Here is a 25,448-nt window from a genome sequence, read left to right as displayed (position 1 = left end):
AAAATTTTTTGTATTTTCTCATCGATTCATTAATTGCGTTAGTCTACTTAATTATATATTTATTTACGCACAAACATATGGATTTGCCTTTATTCATTCATCTGTGTGTTTCATTAATTATTTTGTACCACAGTAGCAGTACCGATATTTGTGAGAAATCATTATTTTGTCGAATTTACTATGAACGGAAGTTCCGATGACATACCGGAAATGTACACCAATGTTATTATTCCTACCGTCCTTGTGCGGAGCTCGCTAACATATTCATTCCTAATTTCCAACAACATTCATGGTAAGATGCTTTAAATATTTACTTTATACACGTAAAATAGATTTAAAAAACACTATAGATTCGGTTAATTACATCATAATAGATGTGAAGGTTGAATGGGACTGTTAGCTCGTTGTAGTAGCTAGTTACGGAATTAGCAACATATCAAAGATAGTTATTACATGTGGCTTGTGTCTTTTTGTCAAAATATAGTTGTCACGGAAAATATACGTGGTTTCATAGTTTTTCTATTTTAGATTCGTCTGGTTTGTTGTCCTCAAATGTAATACGCAAGTGAACAGTTATTTTTTTTTACAGGTTTTTATGCAGGCATGCTGATTTTGTTGTTGTTTATTTTAAATATTACAAATTTTATATTAAATAATACAGAAATGCAGCAATTTAATAACGAAGCGAGTTGATTACTAAAAGAATCCTTTAGTCATACAAAATACTGCTTTTCATATTTCTTTTGGCCTGTTTCCGTGGTTGATAATATTTTTGTAAACCCACAGATACAGTGTTTTGATGTTGTGAAGGTTTAGGTAAAGATGGATGCATTGGATCACATGTTAACAGACCCACTGGTGTCTGGAATGGACCAGGATGGACGTGTGATGGAAGAGTGCATGCTGGGAAACTGTAGAGTTCGGGTTCCTGAAGACTTGCTGGAGGACGTGCGTTATTATAACCCTTGTTTATTTTTCATGAAATCATGAGAGTAAAAACTAAACAGTGTTTTTTTATGTCTTTGTGTAAGAGCAGCCGGAGATATTCTTCTCGGTGATGAGTGAGAACACATGGACAGATGTGCTCACAGATGCTCAACGGACACATCTATGTCAACTCCTGCCACAGTTCTCCGAAAATAACATCTCAGAACAAAACAGCATCATCAGCGACCTTTTCAACAACAAGAATTTCTTCTTCGGAAACCCTTTGCACATTGCCCAGAAGCAGTTTAGAGGTTACTCTCTTTTCCTTTTATTTTCAACCTTTGCATTTTAAAATACAACTTCATGCATAGTAGTTTGTTTATCTCTCCTTAGATGGTTACTTTAACCCAGAGGTGGTCAAGTACAGACAACTTTGTGCCAAATCGCAGAAAAAAAGGCACATCTACTCCCTTCAACAGTACTACCACAAATTACTCAAACAGATCCTGGTTTCTAGAAAGGTACAAAAAAATCACAGACCTCACAGAAAAGCTCATTCAGTTAGTGTCACATGGTCACTGTTTATCTTTCCAAATACACTGCTGTCCAAAAGTTTGGAGTCAATAAGTTTTTTTTTTAATTTTTGAAAGAATTTAATACTTCAGTTCAGCAAGGATGCATTAAATTGATCAAAAGTGAGTGTAAAGACATTTAATGTGTTACAAATCATTTCTATTTCAAGTAAATACTGGTCTTTTAAATCTACTCATCAAAGAATCCTAATAAAAAAGTTTCTCTTGTAATGCAGGAGTTGCTGGATTTGGCAGTCCGCAGTGGACCTGAGCTTGAGGTGAAACGGCGGTACCCTGCCCCCTCTCATAAGGAGATGCTGGAGCAGCGGGTGAGACGTCGAGTGGGTCACATACTGAAGGATGTGAAAACAGAGTGTGGGGACAGTAATGTGTCATCTGATGAAGATGGTGGGTGTGAAGCAGTTTGACAACATCTTTCCAGCATCATAATGTGTTCATGTAATGATGATTGACATGATGATTTTATGTTCATGTAAACAGATACAGCCTCTTGGTTGCCTGTTCCTCAGTCGCCCTCGTCCCCAACGCCTACTGTCTCTCTCAGGGTCTTACCCAGCCTTTCTACTCAGGACATGAAAACCAGAGGTCAGTTAAAGCTATAGCTTTAATGTTCTATGAGCTTATAAGGAACTAAATATGATTTTCCATGTAGACAAGCCTGAGCTGGGTGAGAAGGAGCTTAGAGCCATGCTGCACAGACACAGAGAGAAAAGAAAACGGCAGCCAGTAAGTTGCCTAAGGGGACATTATTTTACTTTATTATTTATATTACTTTTACCCCTGATGTCCAGTTATGATGTTAGTAAAGGTTTGATTTTGTCATATTTTAGTTTAATTTTGGTTAGTTTTTTTCCCTTCTAAACCTTTAAAGGCACAATATGTAACTTTTCACTGCTTGAGGTCACATTTTCAAAACAATAACAAAGGCGAAGCTTGAAGGAGTGGAACGATGAGAGATGCCGTTTTCACCATCCAGAGTTCACGGATGTATTGAATTATTAGAATTTTTTTAATTACCTGTGCCTTCCAAAATTATTAAATCAGCGAATAAATTATACAGAGGAAGCTAACAAAGGACATTTACATTGTCAAAGAACAGTACGACTGACTCAGAAAAATGGATTATTTATTATAATCAGTAAAGCTGTCTATACACTTACAATATTTACAACATACGTTCATCTGCACTTTTGTTTTTTATGATGAGAGAATTCATGAGAGTGCAGAAAGCGAGCGGATGCACTGAACAACAAAACACCAGCGTTTCAGCGATGACTTGTCTGAATGCTTCTGATTGGCCATTGTGTTCATAAAGTCAACAGACTCGTGTGTGATTGGTTATAATGCACATCACTGTAAAAACACGGAAAAAGAATCATGGCGCAAAGTTAAGCAGATCTAAATTTAATGTTGCTGTAAAAACTTTTAATTTCCTTTATTTTACCTTTTATTTTTGACCACCAAAATGGATTTAGGTTTTGTTTTTTAGTGTACAGCAGCTTTTTTGTCCACGTGTGTTGCCATAGTTTCTTAAACAGAAAGCAATTGTACGGATATAACATCATTGATAGGAGACAAGGAACAGGGAAAAGCAAAACGTTTTTTCAAACTGGGTCCAGGGACCTCCAGGGGTTCACAAGGGACTGCTAGGGTGTCCATGAAAGAGTTAAGAGTAAAAAGGGTAAAAAATGTTAAATTAAATAATGAAATATGATTAAAATAAATACATACATAAATAAATAATAGTATTTCTCTAACAGTACAGTATGTAGTGAGTAGAAAATTTAATGATGTAACATAATAGGAACTGTGGCACACACACACACACACACACATTGTGTGCTAAGATTGCCAAGATTTACCCAAGATTGAAAAACATGACACTTAAAGACAATAGAAATATAAGTAATGATGTCATGTCTAGGATCACCCTGACCTGATGACCTCTGACCTCCATCTTGGTGATATCATGTCACGAGTCAACATCGGCAGAAAAGGATCTGTTACAAGTAAGAATAATATGCTTAGTTGTTTCTCTTAATTATGAAATGCATTAATTATTGCAGCTGGGTGAAATCTGCGTGCTCTGTGTCTTTGGCATGTAGCTGTCTTTGACCTGGCCTTACCTAAGAAGAAGATAAAGGAGGAGAGGAGGAAGAAAAAGCTGCGGCCTATAAAAATGGAATCCGAGGATGTCTGCGATGTTCAGATGTCGGCAGATTCAGTGAACTCCGGTCTTGCTGATGTCCCATCTGCTCCTCCACAAATCGTTAAAGAAGAGTAGGTCTTTCTACTGTACATAAGATACTTTGATCAAAACTCTCAGCATTTAAATATCTCATGCTCATCTGTTTCACTCTGTACCAAAGGCCCGTAGACGAGTCCCAGATGAGCCCTGACACAGTGGAAGAGATAGCGATGAGCTTTTTTCATTTGCTTGAGGACATCCTCAGATTGGAAAGTCTAGCAACATCCTCAACGGTACGTGTAGCACATCTGTATACGTAAAGTATTGGTCAAAGTTTAGACACATTTACTTGTTCCGTCACACTTCAGTTTGGTAACCAATTCTCAGTATTACCTTAGTTTTAACTACAAATTTTGTCTCAAACTAATTTGCTGCTTATTGATAGTTAGTAAGGTAGTTGTTAAGTTTAGGTATGCAGTAGAATTAAGGGATCTAAAGTATGGTCCTGAAGAATAAGGCGTTAATATGTACTTTATAAGTACTAATAAACAGCCAATACATGCTAGTTAATAGTAAGAATTAGATCTTAAAATAATGTTGCCACTTGTTCTTTATCATTCAAATTTTCCCCATTTTGTTTAATATTTAAGTCATCAGAATTATTAACACAAATGGGAGTATATGCAGATACATTACCGTTTAAGTTTAATGCATAGTAAGATTTCAGTGGTAAGAGGTTATATATATCAGCATATTAGAATGATTTCTGAAGGATCATGTGACACTGAAGTCTGGAGTAATGACGGCTGAAAATTAATCTTTGCCATCACTAATTTTGATCATTATTTTCAATTTAAAATACATTCTTATAGAAAGCTTTTATTTTAAATTATTTTTAAATCTTGATAATGATGTTGTACAGTATTTTTAATCAAATAAATGCACCCTTAATGAGCATAAGATACTTCTTTTAAAAATATTTAAAAAATATTTTGGTATGGGAACTATGCAGTTAAACAATTAAAAATAGCAATATATTACATTTATCATTCCTAGTCAGTCTTCTTCATTAGGTGCATCCTGGGATGCTTTAACAGTTTTAAAGGACTTACCATGTATTTTGGCCAGTATTAACTTGTCCAATTCATCCATTTTAAATCCTTTCACTTTTAAGTTGTAGATAAAATAATACATAGGCATAATGTAAATTTCCTTTAGACCAAAAAGCAATGTAATCATGAGAAATGTACATTCAGTCAGGAGTGTCCAAATTTGATAATGGTGTTTAATAGTATTTTACTGACCTTGCTGCTTACACCAAACATGAAATAAGTGTTGTGATTGTACGTTTTATTGTTGCTGTCAGCTGGAGGAGAAGGTCCAGCAGTGGCAGTCATCTCCGGCCAGCACACTCAACCCCTGGTTCTCTATGGCCCCCTGCTGGTCAGAGTTGGTAGTTCCCGCTCTACAGTTTCTCGCTGGAGAAAGCAAAGGTATGCCTGAATTATTATCATGATTTTATGAGAAATTCCTGCAGCTATCATTTATTATTTATATTTTGAATGATGCATGTTGATATTTAATCTTATGCTTGATATCTCTGTTTCTTGTCAGCTGGTGTAATGGCTCTGCCTACAGGCTTTGTACCTCTTGTGGAGTTCAAGGAACTTTCCCAGCAATGGAAATGGATGGGTATGATAATCTCTCCTTTTTTCCTCTGCTTGTATTTTGTCGTTTTTAAATGGAAACATAGGCTGTTCAAATGTATATGGTTGCATAATACTTACTACCATTCAAAAGTTTGAGGTTGGAATGAATTCACACATTTCATGCTCTGGCTCATTCAGGTATATCAAAACCACCAAATAGTGTGCATTTCTTTACACGTATATACAGGTCCAAGTCAGGAGGTAGACAAAGATCTAAGTGCCCTGTGCCAGTTATGGCTGGAATCAAAGGATCATGTGATTGTCAAGGTAGTAAATGACTTATATGCTTTTTTTGTGGCGATTTAATGACACACTCACTGGTTTTTGATCTTATATTTGTATTACAGCAAGAGGGAGAGGAAACCGCAGAGCTCACTCCTCCAACACCCAGAGTGTGAGTTTACTTAACCACGAGTAACATATTCGAACAGCAATTCCTTTGTCAATTCCTTTCATGTGGTTTTTTCTACTCTTTATTAGGTGGACTGACTATGTGGTGAGGCCTAGTACAGGAGAGGAAAGGCATGTTTTTCAAGAGCAGGTTAGTGCTTGGCATGCTGTCAAAACCATATATATTTTTTTACATTGTTGCACTGCTTTTGGAATGTAGTCTGTTATTATTCTTTCAGTCACTGAAGTGTTTGTGTTTTTTAGGAGCAGCAGCGTTATGATCAGCCACATAAAGCCTTCACTTACCGAATGCATGGCTTCGAGTCTGTGGTGGGACCCGTCAAGGGAGTTTTTGACAAGGAGACGTCACTCAATAAAGCAAGGGAGCATTCTTTACTGCGGTCTGACAGACCGGCCTATGTCACCATACTATCTCTTGGTAACCACTGGGTCCTCTTTCATTTTTTAGTTCTCTTGGCAATGTATTTTATTGACATGGTTTATTAAACCATGTCAGTACAATACATTATTCATTAAGATCCTGTTTTACTTCCCAATTTCGGGGGAATAGTTCCTCAAAATAATAATAAGAGTTATCCGGCACAGTTCACCCAAAAAAGAATTACTCACTCTGATGTCATTCCAAACCCATTCGAGTTTCTTTAATTATTATGACAAGAACAGTCAGTAGAAAGAAGCTCAGATGGGTTTGGAATTTCATGATCCATTTTGAATACTGAACCATTATTTTGAGATTGGGAAATTAGATTTGAATGATCTTGAATTGAGTTTCAATAAAGAAAGATAAAAGGCATGTGCATGTGTTTCCTTTTTGTGTAAACAGTGCGAGATGCTGCTGCCAGACTTCCTAACGGAGAAGGTACTAGAGCTGAGATTTGTGAGTTACTCAAGGACTCCCAGTTCTTAGCCCCCGATGTCACCAGCGCTCAGGTTATACACGTTTAATGTTGCCGTATTTACTGTTATGACACATTAGTCAGTTTTACACTCACGCATTTTGTCCATTTTTAGGTAAATACAGTGGTGAGTGGCGCCCTTGACCGCCTGCACTATGAGAAAGACCCTTGTGTGAAATACGATATTGGCCGCAAGCTGTGGATCTACCTCCACAGGGATCGGAGCCAGGAGGAGTTTGGTGAGCAACCCTGTAACCAATACATTTACGTAAAAAGCCAAAAAGGTTTCATTTTCACAGGCAAAATGTGGATCAGTATGTGTGCTTGTTGTCACACTTATGAATCCCATTTATATTGCCCAACAAGTAGAACAGGTTTAGAACTCTGACATTAGAAGGCCGTATCAGGTTTCCATGTGCTGCCATTGGTAAATACAGACATGGCAGGATGATACCAGACCTTACCAGTGTAATTTTAGCATTATTTATGTAATATCTTAATATTTATTAATAGCATTTTATATGGTTGTAGCTTAAGTTTTATTAATTTTGACATTTTCAATTTATTTTTATTTTTTTCAGCTTCATTTCAGTTGCCAAATTTTTTTTTAAATAATTTTAGTTTTAGTTAATAATAACAGTACTGCATCAAACAAGCTGGTTGTTGTCACAGAGTTAACATTACCCAGTTAAGAGACACGGCTCTGCCCACCAGATGCTTCCATACTTTGTCCTGATTCTCAAATAACTATGCAAATAAAGGATAAGAGCAAAATTGGCTAGTTTCATGCTAGATCTAATGTTAAATGGATCCAGATAATAAACATGAACATCTCTCTTTAATCAGAGCGAATACACCAGGCCCAGGCTGCTGCTGCCAAAGCCAAAAAAGCTCTGCAGCAGAAGCCCAAACCAGCACCCAAACCTGTAAGTTCTTCCACAGTCATCCATGACATTGTTGCCTCACACTAATTTGAAATGTAAAGTGTCACTCTTGGTCCATGCTGATTTGCATCAGCTGTTGGCACATGTTTGTATGTGTGTATGTTTGTGTGTAATGTAGAAGGCATGCAGTAAGGAGCCAGGAAGTAAGAACGGTGCTGCAGAGGTTGGTCAGAGCTCAGTGAGTGAAGGAGTAGCTATTGCAGCCGCCAGCTTGTCTCAGCCTCCCTCCACCTCAACACCAAGCACACCTGGAACCCCTAAATCACCCCACCCTCCCACAGCAGCTACTCCAACCAAACTAGGCGCCCCAGAACCCATCAAAACCAATCCCAGGTCAGTGGCTGTTAAACAGCTAAGAAGGAATTTCCTTTAGGAGCGAATCTGGCAAATACCAATTCCTTTATGGTTAGTTCTGCCAAAAAGGAAAATCTTGTCATCATTTTGTTCAACTACACAGTATGTCTTTTTCAAAACCCATATGACTGACTTACATCCGTGGAACACTGAGGAAAATCAAAATTAGAAAATTCCAAGAAATGTTTACACAACTGAAATTCTTAGAGTCTTTCATTTTCTGTTCAAGCCTTGCAGGTTTGAAACGACATGAGGGTAAGGTAGTAACACAATTTTCTTTTATGGTTGATCAATTTCTTTAAAGGGGTCATATGATGCTTTTTTTTAAAGATCATTATTTTGTGTATTTGGTGTAATATAATATGTGGACATGCTTTAATGTTCATAAAACATAATTTTTCAAATACTGTAAATTATAGTGTATATATTGTAACTGAGCTTGTAACGCTCTAAAGAGAATGGAAAAATTAACATCGCATCATATGACCCCTTTAACGTGTATATCACAAGGACAAATTCAGACAACTTTCAGTAAAGTGACTCACCTTAATGCAACACAAAGCTGAAATAAAGCTGTATCATCACTCACATGTTCCATACTTTATTATTTGAATTTAATGATCACAATTTGATTTCATTTTTTCTTTCAGTGTCCTGTTGGTGTCTCCTCCTTCCATGCCTCCATTAGGAACATTGCTATCTGCCAGTCAGCCTGGCCCACAGGTTTCCCAACAGGCCTCTACGCAGCCTGCAACTCGGGTAGTAGCACACTCTGCTGCCACAGGCTCTCTGCCTCAGGTGCGAGTGGTCACTGCCCAGCCTGGTCTTCAGACAACCTCTGCTGGCCAGGCGGCCACATTAGTGCATCAGAGCCCTCACCACATCAGGGTCCCGGTCACTGTGGCCCACGGAAAGAGCCTCACGCAGGTGCATCACTACAGCATCTCAAATTACAATCATATGTGTGCATTCGGTGTAGTATAAACCGCAAAGTGTCCAACTCTGTCCAGTCAAGTACCTGTATTAGATTCTTGGTTGTGTGTCTTTGAGCAGGCGGTGGTCACTCTACCACTAAGAGGCCATTCTGCAGGAAGTCCCATTCAGGTGCAGTCTTCACAGGGTCAGGCCAGTCTTACTGTTCCAGGTCTTGCCTCTGCGGTCACAGTAACCAAACCTCAGACGAGCTCCCCTGCCAGCCCAGCACACAACCCAACATCACCTGCAGTATTGCAGGGTGTCAGCAGCCAGAGTATTATCAAACAGGTACAAACTGACTCAGTGCGTTAGACACAGCTTTTAACATGTTTAACTTAAAACACGTTGTAATGAATTAAAACTTCCTATTCATCCGGAAGAAGGAGGCGGGAACCGGCGGACAATCAAATGAAACTTTAATAATCACAAAATAAACAAAACAGCGCACCAGCCCCTCACGGACGACTGATGCGCACAAATAAAAACCAAAACACAACTAAAAGCCCAGGCCTGGTCCTCTCTCGTCCTTCACTGTCGTCGCTCCAGTTTTATATCCTTCCATCTCCTACGTGGGACTCGAGACCGGCAGTGGGCCGCAGGTGCCACTGATTTGCCCAATCACTGCCGGCCTCACTCGTGTTCCCACGTCCCTCGGCCCCGCCCCACTCGCCACACACGTTTTTCCATTTTTCCAAGAACTACAGTAAAACTACAGCACTGTAAAAATGATATTGAATGATGAAATTTTATTTCAATATATTATTCTAAATGAGAACATGTTTTAAAAACAAATAAAGTAACAATTACCAGTATTAACTCCCTTGGAATAAATAGAATTTAATAAAATCAGTCATTAAAAGCACTGATTACTTATAATAAATATAATTTTTTTTTATACTATACATTATAGTGCTGTGATACCTAAATTCATTTGAAGTATGTAAAATTATTGTTTTTAGTGTCAAAATAATTTGAATATCAGCCATTTATATTTATCGTTTGAAAATTTTAAGTATTTAGTTTCCAGGTTTGATGGCTCACATATCTGGTAATAATAATAAAAACAATGTTGGTTTTCACATCCAAAACCCAAACTGGGCTCAGGTGCATGACATAAAAAGCAATAAATAAACAAAATTTCCTGATGAAAACCTGCCTTGGCGATACATTTCACTGTTTATTAATAGACTTAATAATAGAATACTTGTAATAATATTAATGATAGCTTTCCTTGTATAATGTGTGTCTGTGTGTGTGAATATTATATATATATATATATATATATATATATATATATATATATATATAGAATCAATCATATGGGTTATAACTTGAAAATAATTATCAACTTATCATATTGGCCAGAATTGATCAGTGCATTGCCAATTCAATTACTGGATACTATCCATTCTATTTCCATATTGAATCTCAATCATTTTTGCCTCATTCAGGTTGCAATCACCGGTCAGTTAGGTGTAAAGACCCAGAGTGGGGCAGGGATCCCTCTCACTGCCACTAACCTCCGCATTCAGGGGAAAGATGTACTCCGCTTGCCCTCCTCCTCAATTACAACCGACTCTAAAGGTCAGACGGTACTTCGCATTACCCCAGACATGATGGCCACCCTCACTAAATCTCCAGTGGCCACTGTCAAACTCACTCCAGACATGCTGAGCAGTGTCACGAGCTCAGGCAGCAAGAGCATCTCTGCTACGCTACATGTGTCTGCACCCCAGCCCTCACCTCCTGCTTCGAACGCCGCTACATCCGCAACAGCTGAGAACTTGGCTCCCAAAGCACCGTCCACCCTAGTGAAGGCTGCCTGTGACACCGCCATCCGCCTCATGCCCGCCTTGGCCATCACTATGGCTGACCCCAAGGCCCGCACATTCTCATCCGTCACCTCGTCCGACTCTAAAGCAGGCACCACTATTCGAATAGTGCCAAGCCTTGGTGTGATCCCTCAGAAACAAGGTCAGACAGTCTCAATCAGCACAACCACGAGTACAAAGCCTGTCACGGTATCATCAGGGGCGGCCACTGTTACCATAGCCACCAGTGGAGTGGGAGGAGCCAAAGGCGTGACACTGAGCCATGCAGGCACAGGCTCTACGCTTTCTCTGGGCACTGCTGCGGCCACCGTCAGACAAGTGCCGGTCAGTGCTACTGTAGTAGCCTCACAAGCTGTAAGTTTATATTTTAGTATATGATTCATTTCATTAACACCTTTTAATATTAATGAGCAAAACAGAAGATTGTTCAAAAACCATTTTTTAAAAGAAGAATTAATTTTTATTACTCTACCAATCAAAAGGTTGGAGTTGGGCGATATGCTCGTCATGGCTGCATGTATTTGATATTTGAATACTGCAAAAACAGTATTTATTCTAATCTGCTGATTTGCTGCTCAAAAATATTTTTGATTATTATCAATGATGAAACCATTTTTTCAGGATTCTTTGATGAATAGAAAGTTAAAAGAACATAATTTGTTAATATATTTTTATTTATTTTATTTATTCTAAAGCAGCATTGTCCTTTGTAGAGAATGCAATCCTATTACAAGCTTAGTTAAAAAGTTCAAGATGGTGTCAAAACATGTTGATTATAAATATACTTAATTCATTTAATCCTGAAAAGTATTAATATTATTAAATTATTAAATCGAATAAAATTTGTACTGCTTATTATGGTAGCACATCATTCATCTAGCAAAATTCTAAGTGATATTTGTTACTGGTTTTGTTCTTTTGTTGCTCCCTATGGAGAGTTGCAAATCTGGGGTTTAATTTAAGTTAGGCTGCTGCCTATCAATGCAGACTTTGGAGCAGAGCCACTGTTTGTTGTGCATAACTTCCTGTTACAATGATGATTAATCTTTGCTCTTTTCAGGGGAAACTTCCCACGAGGATCACGGTGCCTCTTTCTGTCCTCAGCCAACCCTTGAAAAATAAGAGTGTGGTCACTACTCCCATACTCAAGGGGAACATTAGCACCAAGTGAGCATACTGTTTCATTATATAATAGTAAAGCAATCTTAAATTGCAGGCTTTTTAAATTCCCTATCTTCTGAAATGTCAAATATGTCTCTTGTTTTTAGTATCAGCAATCTGGGAAGGAACATAATCCTGACTACCATGCCAGCAGGCACCAAGTTGATTGCTGGGAACAAGCCTGTCAGCTTCGTGACTGCTCAACAGCTGCAGCAGCTACAGCAGCAGGGACAGGCCACACAGGTTGACTCATCCGACTGTGCCAGCTCCCCTTAAACAAACTAAAACTGGTCTTACAAGCCATACCTTACGTGTGAGTTAACCGAATATGTTTCACTTCCCCAGGTTCGAATCCAGACAGTACCGGCTCAGCAGCTACAGCGCACAGCCGCCAACTCTCCGAAATCCACAGTGTCCACAGTGGTGGTCTCTACTGCACCCTCGCCAAAGACAAACCCTGACCCTCAATGAGACCTACAATAGTTAAAATGTCATAGCTCTAGTTAACTCTAAACAGAGTCTTGCTTTACTTTCCCATGAAACTTGTATATGGGTAGAGCAGTGTCAGATTCGAAGCGCTGGTATTGCCCTGGCGCAACTTTTCCTGTAAAGTTGTTCCCAACATTTCAGTTGTAACGTTGATTGTTGAAGTTGAAAAAGAAAGTATGATTTGGATACTGATATATTGTAAGGGAATTAAGGTCAGATAGATGGCTTGTATCAGTCTATGACCTTGGTTCAATGGCCTTTCTCTAGAAGCTGTTGACATGTACACGGAGGCAAGTTTGTTTATTTGTGCTTTTTTTTTATCTTATGTTCTTCTAAAGAAATGTAATTTAAAAAGTGCTGTTTGTGTGATGATGATAAATAAATGATTGTGCTAAGCATAACAAATCAAATTGAAACGACTGTTACATTAACTCGACCAAACCGATTCTAGGGCTTAAACCTGCATTTAAATTGTGTATATGTAAAAAATCATTTGCCTGTTTTGGGCCACTTCGTTTTTTCATGATGTGGTCAGTAACATGAATCAAAATTAATTAAATACTTGTATATTCTTCATTTACATTTCAATGTAAAACATTTGAATGCATTATTATGCAACTATTATGGGTATTTCGGAGTGAATATCATTCAAACGTGTTTGATATCTCAAAAGAATGTCATGATCTCTTCTTTACCTAGTGTGAAAAATTTCTGGGGTCAGGTTCATTCCAGGTGATTCTGACACCTGTGACAACCACATAATTTACAAGTCCACTTTGATGAATATCTTTTGCAGTAAAAGGATATAAACAAAGTCATAAGGTCCTATTGGAAGACAGATGGCTAGAAGAGAAAAGGGCAAAAAGCCTTGAATTCAGTGCATTCAGTCCTGGCAGTCATCACATGCTCACACTACTCTTCATCTGATTCCTGAAGCAAAGCCTTCTGGGAGCTAGAATCTGAGGCAGTGCACTTTCTGAGGCCCATCTCCATGTCGTCTAGTTGTCTTCCTCCACACCATTTTGAAGACCTGGAAAGATGATGGGTGCAATGTAAGCAAAATGATACAATGGAAACTTTTTGATTCATTCAAAATGGTGAACGCTCACCAAAAAACTCCACAATAGCAGATGCCCACAACAAGCAGAGCCACAGCAAAATGCCAGCAGAAGCACATGGTGATGAACATGATGTTGTCATGTCTGTCCAGATCCCACTGTTCTCCATTTAGAGGATACAGCACAAACCCAATCTAAAATGTAACAAATATCTCAATATAGGAATGATTAAAATTGACGCATTTTACCAGAATTTTCTTCACCCATGAATTTAAGATGTTGTCTTTACCTGATAGAACCATGTTCCTTGTAGGATGGCCAAACTGCACCTAAGAAGTTCCAGCACTGTGTTATCTCGCTTAAACACCTCCAGCATTGTGCTGGCGGATCCACCAAACACAGCAAACAGAAGCAGAGAGTGGATGTGCTGGTCCAGAGCGGGACGATTGTGGACATGGAAATAGAAAAGGAACCCTGAAAGGGATAAGCAGCAATGATATTTCAGGAAGCTCAATGACGGGCTATTGATGCATATCCTTCTCATTATTGACTAATTTTGCATGATACCTTCCACAAAGAGAGCCAAGGAAAGAGAGAGGCGGTCAAGACCAACAGGCACGTGGCGAGAAGACACACTGAAAACATCTGCAATGCCAGCAATACCAAAAAACAAGTACATGGTGCTGTGCTGCCAGTTCATCAGCTTCACCCAGCCGTCCTGATACAGATGTGCATGAGGGCCATCAGGCACAAACTGCTCTGCCATGATCCCTGGAGATAGATTTCAGTGTAAGACACCAAAATTTTACTTATTTTTCAACAGAATTTCCAGGCTGTTCTTTTCTGTACAATTAAGTAAATGATCACTGACCTCAACTGTCTAGGCATTTCCAAAGCAGGAAATCAGTAAATCAGCTTAAATTATGTCCATATATATTCATTTTAATAGTAGAGTAAATATTTTACCTCATGCCATCCTCATACTTTTACTATTATAGGTAATCAGACAGGAAACCAGGATTGTATATATGTGATTCGCAGCTCACCAACAAATGCAAAAAAGATCTTTAAAACTCCTTCAATTAAATCTATGCGGTTGAAGAGCACAGTATGTCTGTCTCTGTCTCCATGTTGCCTCTCTTTTTTCCTCTGTATCTGTCGGAACGAGTACTTTATTGACCACCACAGGCCAAACAGCAGGAAGAATGTACCAGGTAATGCATGTCCCTTGAAGTTGGCCATACTGCCCCTATCAAGAACAATGTTGACTATTAAACATTTTATAAAATGTAGAAAAAATATATATATATTTCAATGTCAACCACAACAAAATACATAAAAATAGCATCCAGCAACTGGCTTTCAAAGGACCTGGACATCAGTCCCTGTGTCATACGAACCAATGTTCAGTATGATAAGCCTTTATTACTTAAAGCTATTACAACAGGCAGTTCTCTGATAATCATTCTTAAACAGTCCTTTCTGATAATCATTAAATAAAGAAATAAATATGTAGATATGAATATATATATATATATATATATATATATATATATATATATATATATATATATATATATATATATTGATAGGAGTGTATTGATTCTCATATCACAGAAAATAAGTAATAACAGCGCAATCTTATGATCTGGTTAGACCTATCTGTTGGGATCCATATCAACTATAAACAATTTGTCTTACAAAGCTCTGTCTTATAAAGATCAAGCATAGTTACATTCTTCTAATCCACTTTTAATCTTGCTGTACTAGCTCTGTATGCTTGGAATTGTCCCCCCCCCCCCCCCATTCTTACGATCACACATAATTTCCTTATTTCCATTTTTCCTCCAGCCACATTTTGGGACCCTCATTCTGGTTCACTTGCGCCCATCGTGCCCAGATCCACCCCTGTCCCACCAGGCAGCAGCCCCACACCTATAAATCTTAAGCATCTAAGGGAGATCTTGTCGCTGGCTGTCACCTTTGGCTTGAAGGTTAAAGTCATATTTATTTCAGTGAGGTTGGAAATCAAGTTTTTTTTTTTTTTTTACCGGTAGGTAAGAAGCGCTATTATTTACCCGCGCGAGCGAGCGGAGGAGTTTATTGTCTTGCAACGAATCAAGTTGACTATTGTCAAAGCCTACTTTGCAATTGTCTTAAATAGTTACTAGTTATTGTTACTGTAAGTAGGCTAAACCTGCGTTACCCACCACTTTCATAAAATAAAAAAATTAAACGTTTTTGTTTCGTAAAATTCAAAAACGAATAGCCTACTGCACAGTCTCGAGACTGTGTAGTAGGCTATTAGTATTCTATTAGTCTATAAATAAACTAGTAATAGTCTACGTATTTCTATAATTTAATTATAGGCTATCGATGACCATGAAGAGTTTAATCTTAAAAGGTGTAATCTTGTTTGTTTACTCTACCTTAAACTCTGGCCTGTGTTGTGCTCCTGTGCTGATCTTGTGATGGGAATATCCAAGTTACTTGCCCTCAAAAAGCGCATCTGCTCACCTGCATTGCGATATGAAAGATGACCCCGCCCCTCATGCGCTTGACTGACAGCAACATGCAATTTGGAAAAGATGACCCCGCCCACCTGCTCCTAGGTTAGTGACAACTTTACGCTTTTCTATATGGAGCTGTATTATAATATATATATATATATATATATATATATATATATATATATATATATATATATATATATATATACAAATATAAATATTTTCTGTGTTTAATTGTTTGCTTGTTATATAGATTAGGCTATAGACATTAATGTTTAATACTTACAGGCCTAGTATTGTAAAAATATATAAATCTTAAAAATGGCAAAAAAAAAAAAAAACTATTTAAAGGCTAAGTATGCAGGTAGGCTATTGACGAATTTGTAAAGAAAAGGTAATAGAAGTTAATATATAAACCATTCACGGAAGCTGACAAGGACATGCAACAAACAAACAGAATGAACTTTGCTCTCTCTTGTTTTATTGCTGTTATGTAAGCTAAGCAACCTCACCAAACACTCATAGCAGCTGTATTGATGAATGGAGATTAACAGACATTTAAAAAAAAACTGTAGCGCCACCATGAGGAAAAATAATAGATTCGAAACCACAATCAAGACTAATCTAAACGATGACCTGGATGAATGAAAATCCAAAGAATCCTGTTCTTGTAGCCTAAAACACGTGGAGATGTAGAGATTAGGCTATTCACGTTTATAGACATTTAAGTGACATTTAAGTGACAAAAAAAATCGCTCGAGGTTTAAGGAAAATCTGGCAAATAATACAATAAACCTTGTTGCTTAGAAATAACATCTACAAAACTGTACAGAAAATCTTTTTCTCTCTAAAAGGGTTTTCTGAGGATGGTACGGGGGTCACCAGGGGGTCCTCTTTTGCATGGGACTCACAGTAAGCCATCAGCTCAGCTGCCGCTTTAGATACCTGTGCAAAGAGATACAAACCAACAATATACATTCAGAAATAACATCCCAAAAAAAGGTTTGTGCATTTTCTTTTCCTCTTGAATCATTTATTATAATTATTTTAAATGCATTTTAATTAATTTTAAATGGGATTTGTGATTGTTCATGTTAATGAGCAGAGCCACCATACATTATTTAGCATAAAAATGAGTCTTACCATCATCCTGTCAATATTAACCTCCAGTTTCAGTTGTTCCACTGTTTTTCTTGCATCTGCAATCTTGGCCATGTTATTAGACATTTTGGTCTTTTGTAGACACCAAAATTTACCCTGCAGGAATACAGCAAACAAACCCCAGGAGAGTCCGGTTAAATGCATCTTGTAGATAACAACTCACCTCCAATTCTACAGATGTCTGATGTTTTAGTTCCCTAAGAAAACAATGCTATTGGCTCCTCTAGGCTATTAAAGACATCTCTGTTGCAGAGTTGCAGTAATTGTTTTGCCTGGTCTCAGCTGGTTGTGTTTTGGATGAGGCTCAGTGGGAGACGTGAAACAGAGGAGTGCCGAAATCCTCTAGAGACCACAAATTATCTGCTCACTTGTTAATATAAAGTCATATAATGTGTTTCACACTTAAACATTAAAGTCACAATTTGCAGGTAAATAGCTGAATAATGTTATTTCAGATGTTATTTCAGTTTATGAGTTTTTCAAAAACTTTTTTTTTCTCCGTAAATTTACCACACAGAAAAATGATGTTACTGGGAATAGATTTCCATATGGAAATCTAAGCACCACCAAAATTTGAATCATGCTCTTGCAAAGGGATGAAATATAATGTAGCATAAATGTTTGTTATATTATATTACAATTTCAGTGCATACTAGATACAACAAATGTAAATAATTTAACAAACAAATGAATGTTCCTCTTTAAAAATGTAAAGTATACTTTGCAGATAATTAAGAGAGAGAAAGAAAAAAAACGTTTGGTCTATACAAAACAAAACTTTAACTATACATCATGCTGCTTATATATCTTAATTACTTACCACAGTTATTCCAGATGTATCCTTGATGCTGGCAGAAGACAAGTCTTGTTATCGTAGATTGTTTGTTGTACACATTACGACCTGCAGGACTGAATGAAGAGATAGTAAGGAATGGAGGGATGGGAAAGGCTGCCGCCTCTCATAATTAGCTTTTATTCCTCCCCCATATTGGGCTGAAGAGGCAAGTCACAGGCATCTTGGGGTGTGACCTTCAGTTGAATCTCTCAATCATGCATAATAGCGTATGAGTAATACCTGCCAACACAATGAGCTGCACTGAGGTATTATATTGAGTAAAAAATTGCCATTTCAACAGACGGATAAAACATGAACTGAAGAAGATAAATAATTAATGTAAGATGGTTGAAATAAAACAGAACAATTGTATTCTTTTACTGTATAAAAACCTGGGGTGGGGGGTAAAGTTACAGCAAATGTTTGCAACCTGTGAAGATATAAGACTATTAATAGCTGTCCTGCATGTGATTACCACACTCTGTCATTTCGGCAAATGCTCTTCTATTTATTTATTTTATATTTTATTATTTGTGAAAACTAAATATTTGCACACTAGATTAACATATCCCTCCTGATAAGAATCCCACCCAGAGGACCGTGACACCCAGAGAGAAATTGAAAATGTGCTTAAGTGTTTCAGTTCTCATCGGTAGTACCTGGGGAAGGATTGCAGGTTGAGCTCACTGCAGGTGGCTCAAAGCTCTTCTCCAGGGCTTTAATGTCAACTGGCTCATTAGCAGCTGTTCTCAGACATGATTTATTGATCTACATGTTCAGGGCAGATGTGAGAAATGTAGCTAAATCCAGTCCTGAATTATGCACTGAAAGTCCACTGAACAATTGGCTTTGGCGTTAAATATTTAATCAGGGCACTGGTGGTTCACTCGGAAAGCGAGTAAAAGGAAAGAAAAGAAAAGAAAAGAAAAGAAAAGAAAAGAAAAGAAAAAGAAAAGAAAGCTAGGACTCATTTCATGTTTCATGTTTCATGTTGCAAAAATGTCACTCTTCCAGTCTGAAAAAATAAAATAAAATAAAAAAGTAAAAATTAAAACAATTTTTCATTAGTCATTTATTTGGCTCCGTGCCATATTATAAAGCTGCAGGACTAAATATATTTGGATTAGCATTTAAGAACTGTGGCAAAATTTTGTACTTGTCAGTTCCTTAAAACGTGTTCAGTGTACAGTGTACAAATATTTATATTTGTATAATGTAATTTTTCTTACCTACTGGAATTTTTTCTCTCCTAAGGTTTTTTTTTTACACATCAACCTCACAAAATTTTGTTTTGATTTATTCTTAATACTAACTTACACAAGTCCTAACATACGCTAACACAATTTTGCTTTTAGATGTTTTTACTGAAAAAAAGGACAAAAATACTGATTAAAAGAAAAAAAAACACTGTTATGGTGATCCTCACAAAGTAGCTAAGATTATATTTCTAACGTACGCGCACTTGAAAATGTTTTTTTCTTGTTCTTTCTTGTTTATAGTATAATTATAATATGCATCACTTTTGGGAAAACTATTTAAGTAAACTAAAAGTTATGTTTGTTTAATGTCACCTTTCCATACAAAAGTAAAGTGATTGTATAGAGAGAGAGAGAGAGAGAGAGAGAGAATAAATCCATGAAAATATGAAATGTGAAAATGTTCAGGTTGGCTGATGGCTGAAAGGTTTATGTAGCAGTTGAAAATACTGTCCTAAACATGCTGAAATCTGTTTTTCATGAATGACTAGATGCATGGATTATCTTCATTTTTGCATACATTTCTTACTCCATATGTTATAATTTACATACTTTTGAATGTGTTCGCAAAACTGTTGGCAGTTGATTGAAGTGAAAGAAGGAATAACAATGCATAAAACTGAAGTTAGGTTTCACTTTCAAATTTCAAGCACTGATGTTAGATGATTTGACTAAAAAGTTAGCTTTCAAAACTTGACTGCAACTTTCAAAACTTTCAAAACCCTTGTGAGATTGTTTTTATTACATTTAATTCAATAAAAAAGCATCATTCACAGATCTTGAATGTTTTTTTTTTTTTGCATCACATTCTTGCAGAGATTCCCTGCAGCAACACGTGGTGTAAAATCACTTTAAATCCTGCTACAGGTATATTAATGTGCTTCCAGTCTCTGTCTTCAGCCTTCATGGTTCATGTCTAGCATGTGCAATAATAGTATCCTGAGATGGAATCACTCCAGTCTCCAAACAGACCTTTCTTCACTTTTTTAAGTTGGTACATGATGCTAACAGAAAACTTCTTCTTATATCCTTCCTTCTTGAATTTTACCACACGGTCAGGGACCAGCCTTGGCCCAACACAAGAGAAGAAATCAGATTATTCCAAGTCCATGACATGATAGGGATGTCTTCATCAGGATAAACATACAAACATTTGCCAGTACAGCTTTCATCATAGCAGTAGCTGCTGTGCTCAAACATCTTGGCACAGAGCCTGCTTCCATAATCATCTTTAAGCGTGGCTTGGTCGGGAAGCTGAAGTTGAAGCTGAAGATGAAGTTTCAGTGTGAGAAACATCAGATTGTCCAACAGACTCTGTGAAGGTACGAAAGTGTAATTTTCATTCAAATGATTGAAACATTAATGGCTAATCTATACATACAGTAATATAAGCTTTCAGGAAGCCGTCAAATGTAATATTTTTTGTGTGTAATTGACACCTGACACTATATTTCACATAATTTTATATTCAGTCATGCAAAACTGTAGGCTAATTTATACATCTGATTTATTTCTCCAAACATTTTAGGCTTGTTAGCCACTACTTTTGTTGCATTCTTATTCTGTAACTGTGTATAGTTGCCTAAAGAAAATTATTAATTAACATTTTGTTTGTGTTCTTGGCCTATTTAATTGTTTTCAAAAAATATGTTTTGTCTTAAAGAGGACAATAAACAACTTAAACTTAAAAATTGTACATTTTCTTTTCTTATTTGTTCAGACATTTATAATGTTATTGTTTTATGAATAAAAAGATTGCTTGCACAAGCACTCTCAGACTGTGTGATTTGTGTGATATATACTGATCTCCACAGCTCTGCAGTTTTTATTTATGCATGCAGGCACAGACAGATCTGGTTGCGATCTGTATCTACAGTACTTGTTTTTTTGTCAGCCATTGTGTATTCAGAGCAGCTAGTAAAGCTATTGTCATCTTCATGTTTTCAGTCTCTTTAGGGATCATTGTCCTACATTTAGATGCAAAGAGACAATCTGATCCATTTTTATTTTTTTCTGTAAGAAACTTTAGATTGGCCAACAGATGCTCTGAAGGTTAGGAGTTTCAACAAACCTAAAAAGCAAGATTTTTTTCATTCATTCATTCATTCATTCGTTCATTCATTCATTCATTCATAAATAAATAAATAGTGTCTATCATTTTTTATATTTGTTTATAAACAATGTTAAATTTGTTCAAACATTGCATTAATTAATAAATATTTTGGTGTAAAATACAGAATTTAAAATATTTATTTTAACGTATTATCTCAAGCAGGATATTTTATTGTATTATTTTTTTATTAGATTTTTCCATTTTCCATTCCTGTTTGTTAAGTGCCAGAATAATTTTTATGTATTTATTTTTAAAATAATATGATTATTCTATGAATTTTTTCTTTAAATAAAGATTTTTTTATTTCAATAAAGAAAAATAAATATTTTTTTATAAAAAAAAATATACAGGTACAAAGTATCATGTACAATTATTATTTTTTCTAAACATAACGATGTGCAAACACATTTTGGAAATCTAGAACATTTTCAGCAAAAGTACATATTACACAAATACAAACAATTTTGCATAATGTATCATTCCCATATAAATCAAAAAGAAAGGAACAAAATAAAAGTAAGAGGAGAAAAAACATCAATCATGGTACACACCCCCCAAAAATAAAAAATAAATAAATAATAATAATAATAATAAGTACATATTTTATTATTAATTATTTTTAGTGATTTGGTAAAATGCTCTACTTCACATAAGACATCTAATAGTAGGTATTTCCTTAAGACATATTTGTTTGTGAAAATAGAATTTTATTATAAATTAAATAAAAATAAAAGAAAGTAGATTAATTTTTTTAATAAACAGTAAATTATAGTTCATATTAACTTTAGACAATTTCATAACAGTGATGAAACGGGACGTGAAAATAAATAAATAAATAAAAAATGTCTCCACTTTCATTTTTACAGAAGGTGCAAATATACAATATTTCGACACAAGTACGTTACAAGGGTATATATTTTGCTAAATCTTAAAATGCACTTCTCACGTTTTATTGGGTATGCAGTATCTATATGGTAATAATAACCATGTTTTTCTCTACTGAATGTTATCTATTATAGAACCCCTTCTATGACTTATAAAGCCATGGGCTGTTGCCGGAAATGACGTCATTTCAGATCTGTTTTTTTCCTGTTGTGGCGGGAATGTGTGCTACTCGCAGGCAACATGGATGTTGAAATGAAAGAAGCAGACATTGAACAAAGTCAAGCCGTCGGACCGCCTAAAAAGGATGATACTGCAACGAAATCAACAACGAATGCTTATGAACTACCATGGTACTGTTTGTAAGCCTGCTGTTATGGTGTTTGAATGACTTTAATGTCGCTAAAGATAGCGAGGCTGCAGATTTGTTTACAGCAGCTGAACTGCATAGCTCGTTTTTCTCTGCAGCCGCATGCTCACTGTGATGAATAATTGTGATTTAAATGTTTTTATTTCCAGGGTTGAAAAATACAGACCTCTGAAGTTGAATGAAATCGTTGGAAATGAGGAAACTGTCAGCAGACTGGAGGTCAGTATGACATAATCACATACTGATTTACCAGCACACTGAAGTGGTCAGGAAGCTTCTGCAAATGCTGATGTTTCGTCTTTTGCCTTGTTATTGTCGCAGGTGTTTGCAAGAGAAGGAAATGTGCCCAACATCATCATCGCTGTAAGTTAAAATGTGCTTTCACAACCAGGTGGCATCTGAATTTACTCACGTGTCACTATGCATTCAAATGGATACATCGTTTGTGTTTAGGGTCCTCCTGGCACTGGAAAAACGACCAGCATTTTGTGTTTGGCCAGAGCTCTTCTTGGTCCAGCCATGAAAGATGCTGTGCTTGAGTTGAATGCCTCAAATGACCGGTAAGAAACGTAAGATGAAGGGATTGTACAACTAATGAGTGTCATTAAACAAGTGTCAGCACATTGAATGTTTTAGATGATCATATTCTTACATTAATGTCCACTAATTCATTTTTTATTGCCTATTATTAATTTTAGTGGAATTGATGTTGTGAGAAACAAAATCAAAATGTTTGCCCAGCAAAAGGTCACACTCCCTAAAGGTCGCCACAAGATCATAATCTTGGATGAGGCTGACAGGTAAGAGTAATAGTTTTCTTAAAAATATTTAGATTTAATTTACATATTTATTTTAAAAATATTTATCTAAAAATACATTTTCAAAGTTTAGCATTTTGTAGATTTAAAAAATGCTTCATGCAAATGTTTTTGTATTTTTTTTTTTTACCACAGCATGACAGATGGAGCCCAGCAGGCTCTCAGAAGAACCATGGAGATCTACTCCAAAACCACACGCTTTGCTCTGGCATGTAATGCATCAGATAAGATCATTGGTGAGCAACGTGGCACATAAAACAAAAATGCTGTTTATAACAGATTGACATTTAAATTGATGACATGCTTCAAATGAACTATTACACTAAAAGTCCATGCCAGCGTACATCTGACACAGAAGTTTTTCAGTTTATCTTATCATTTGGTTGCAGAGCCCATCCAGTCCCGCTGCGCGGTGCTGCGTTACAGCAAGCTCAGGGACGACCAGATCATGATGCGTCTGACGGAGGTGGTTGAGCAGGAGAACTTACATGTCACCAACGACGGCCTAGAGGCCATCATCTTCACCGCGCAAGGGGACATGAGACAGGTCAGGTCAATTACCACTTCTAGTTTTATGTGTACATACATACTGAACAATTATACAAATAATTTATATTATTGATATTATTTTGTTTACCAAAAATGTTAATTTATGTATTATATGTGTTAATTCGTTTAATTGTAATAATAAACAATGTGGAAAAAAAAGGTTATTATTATTGTTTTTGTTGTTATTGTTAATATAGCAATGTACAATAATAACACCACCAAAAAGGTTTTTCATTATTCTTTTTATTTATGAGTGTGTGTGTGTGTGTGTATATATATATATATATATATATATATATATGTATATACTGTATATACACACACACACGCACACAATTAATAATGTTTACGTAAAATATACATATTTAATAAGATATTTAGAGACTAAATAAAAAAAAATATAAAGAGATAGTCTCTGAATAACATTTAATAAATATGTACATTTTAGGTAAACATTATTAATATTAACATTATACTTTTGTCTTTTTTATATGTAATTTAGGCTCTAAATAACTTGCAGTCAACAAATTCTGGATTTGGTTACATCAACAGTGAAAATGTGTTTAAGGTATTTTTATATGCATTTTATTTGTCTTATGCATGGAAATCATTTCAGTATAATGTATTGGTGAAGTACCAACAGTGATGCTTCTGCAGGTGTGTGATGAGCCACATCCTCTGCTGGTTAAAAGCATGCTGGAGCACTGTGTCAATGCCAACATTGATGAAGCCTACAAGGTAGCACTAAACATTTGCCCTAGAAAATATTCAGGGTCAGTTTCAGAAATGGCAGGTGCTGGGTAAGACCGAAATTATGCGTCTTTCTACAGATCATTGAGCAGCTTTGGTCACTCGGATACTCACCAGAGGACATCATTGGAAACATCTTTAGAGTGTGTAAGACCTTTCAGATGGCTGAATATTTGAAGCTGGAATATATTAAGGTGTGTATTGCCCTTCTAGTAAATGCTAAGAATCATTTACATTTGCTTTTAAGCTTTTTCTATACATTGAAATTAAATCTAACACAATAGTGGCAGCATCACAAATGTTCTCACCATTCAGTGTGAAAGTATCATAGAAAATCAGATAAAATAGTCATTGTTATCTGGTCTCAACATTTCGGCCCACATGAGGTGACCTGCTCAATGTAGAATAAATGAGCTTTTTTACTGTTATGACTTAAGTGTTTTAATGTGGGGAAAATTACTTGAATAAAAACAAGAAATGTACCATTTTTATTTTATTCACACTTGAACTGGACATTTGATTCCCCAGGAAATTGGCTACACGCATATGAAAGTGGCAGAAGGGGTGAACTCTCTGTTACAGATGGCTGGGCTGTTGGGTCGCCTCTGCAGCAAGACTGCTGCACCTGATGCCAGCTAAAGACAAGAGATGTTATCAAATGATCACA

General features: G+C 36.4%; 4 protein-coding genes across 5 annotated transcripts; 2 read left to right on the top strand and 2 right to left on the bottom strand.

Annotated features, from left to right (window-relative positions):
• The first annotated feature begins 773 nt into the window (after positions 1–773).
• Positions 774–12,872, top strand: LOC132130021 (nuclear factor related to kappa-B-binding protein-like). Of its 2 annotated transcripts, none has more exons than XM_059541598.1 (25): positions 774–948; positions 1,037–1,238; positions 1,321–1,448; positions 1,736–1,907; positions 2,001–2,105; positions 2,173–2,246; positions 3,445–3,529; positions 3,626–3,800; positions 3,890–4,001; positions 5,075–5,201; positions 5,323–5,400; positions 5,605–5,684; positions 5,765–5,811; positions 5,898–5,958; positions 6,072–6,246; positions 6,652–6,758; positions 6,840–6,963; positions 7,571–7,650; positions 7,787–8,001; positions 8,673–8,949; positions 9,076–9,285; positions 10,449–11,183; positions 11,890–11,996; positions 12,098–12,233; positions 12,336–12,872. In XM_059541598.1, exons 1-25 carry the CDS (start codon positions 823–825, stop codon positions 12,459–12,461), a joined length of 3,864 nt encoding a protein of 1,287 aa, XP_059397581.1. In that variant the 5' UTR covers positions 774–822; the 3' UTR covers positions 12,462–12,872. The 2 variants fall into 2 exon arrangements, with proteins under 2 accessions (XP_059397581.1, XP_059397582.1); XM_059541599.1 differs by having other exon boundaries at positions 3,890–4,007; positions 5,084–5,201.
• A 278-nt stretch (positions 12,873–13,150) lies between these two features.
• LOC132130430 (transmembrane protein 45B-like) lies at positions 13,151–16,067 on the bottom strand. Its single transcript, XM_059542140.1, has 6 exons — positions 15,967–16,067; positions 14,584–14,786; positions 14,105–14,308; positions 13,827–14,011; positions 13,589–13,731; positions 13,151–13,509 (listed from the first exon to the last, which is right to left on the bottom strand). Exons 1-6 carry the CDS (start codon positions 16,044–16,046, stop codon positions 13,392–13,394), a joined length of 933 nt encoding a protein of 310 aa, XP_059398123.1. The 5' UTR covers positions 16,047–16,067; the 3' UTR covers positions 13,151–13,391.
• A 453-nt stretch (positions 16,068–16,520) lies between these two features.
• On the bottom strand, positions 16,521–17,291 carry LOC132130457 (guanine nucleotide-binding protein G(I)/G(S)/G(O) subunit gamma-8). The gene is made up of 2 exons (XM_059542170.1): positions 17,191–17,291; positions 16,521–16,992 (listed from the first exon to the last, which is right to left on the bottom strand). Exons 1-2 carry the CDS (start codon positions 17,272–17,274, stop codon positions 16,864–16,866), a joined length of 213 nt encoding a protein of 70 aa, XP_059398153.1. The 5' UTR covers positions 17,275–17,291; the 3' UTR covers positions 16,521–16,863.
• Positions 17,292–22,484: 5,193 nt separating this feature from the next.
• LOC132130617 (replication factor C subunit 2-like) lies at positions 22,485–25,448 on the top strand. Its single transcript, XM_059542385.1, has 11 exons — positions 22,485–22,647; positions 22,814–22,883; positions 22,986–23,027; positions 23,118–23,224; positions 23,363–23,464; positions 23,618–23,718; positions 23,872–24,029; positions 24,534–24,599; positions 24,689–24,769; positions 24,862–24,975; positions 25,310–25,448. The coding sequence occupies exons 1-11, from the start codon at positions 22,538–22,540 to the stop codon at positions 25,418–25,420; spliced, it is 1,062 nt and encodes a 353-aa protein (XP_059398368.1). The 5' UTR covers positions 22,485–22,537; the 3' UTR covers positions 25,421–25,448.

This window comes from Carassius carassius, chromosome 47 (assembly GCF_963082965.1).
Source record: "Carassius carassius chromosome 47, fCarCar2.1, whole genome shotgun sequence".
Classification (NCBI taxonomy): domain Eukaryota; kingdom Metazoa; phylum Chordata; class Actinopteri; order Cypriniformes; family Cyprinidae; genus Carassius; species Carassius carassius.
This window is presented reverse-complemented; position numbering and strand designations above follow the sequence as displayed.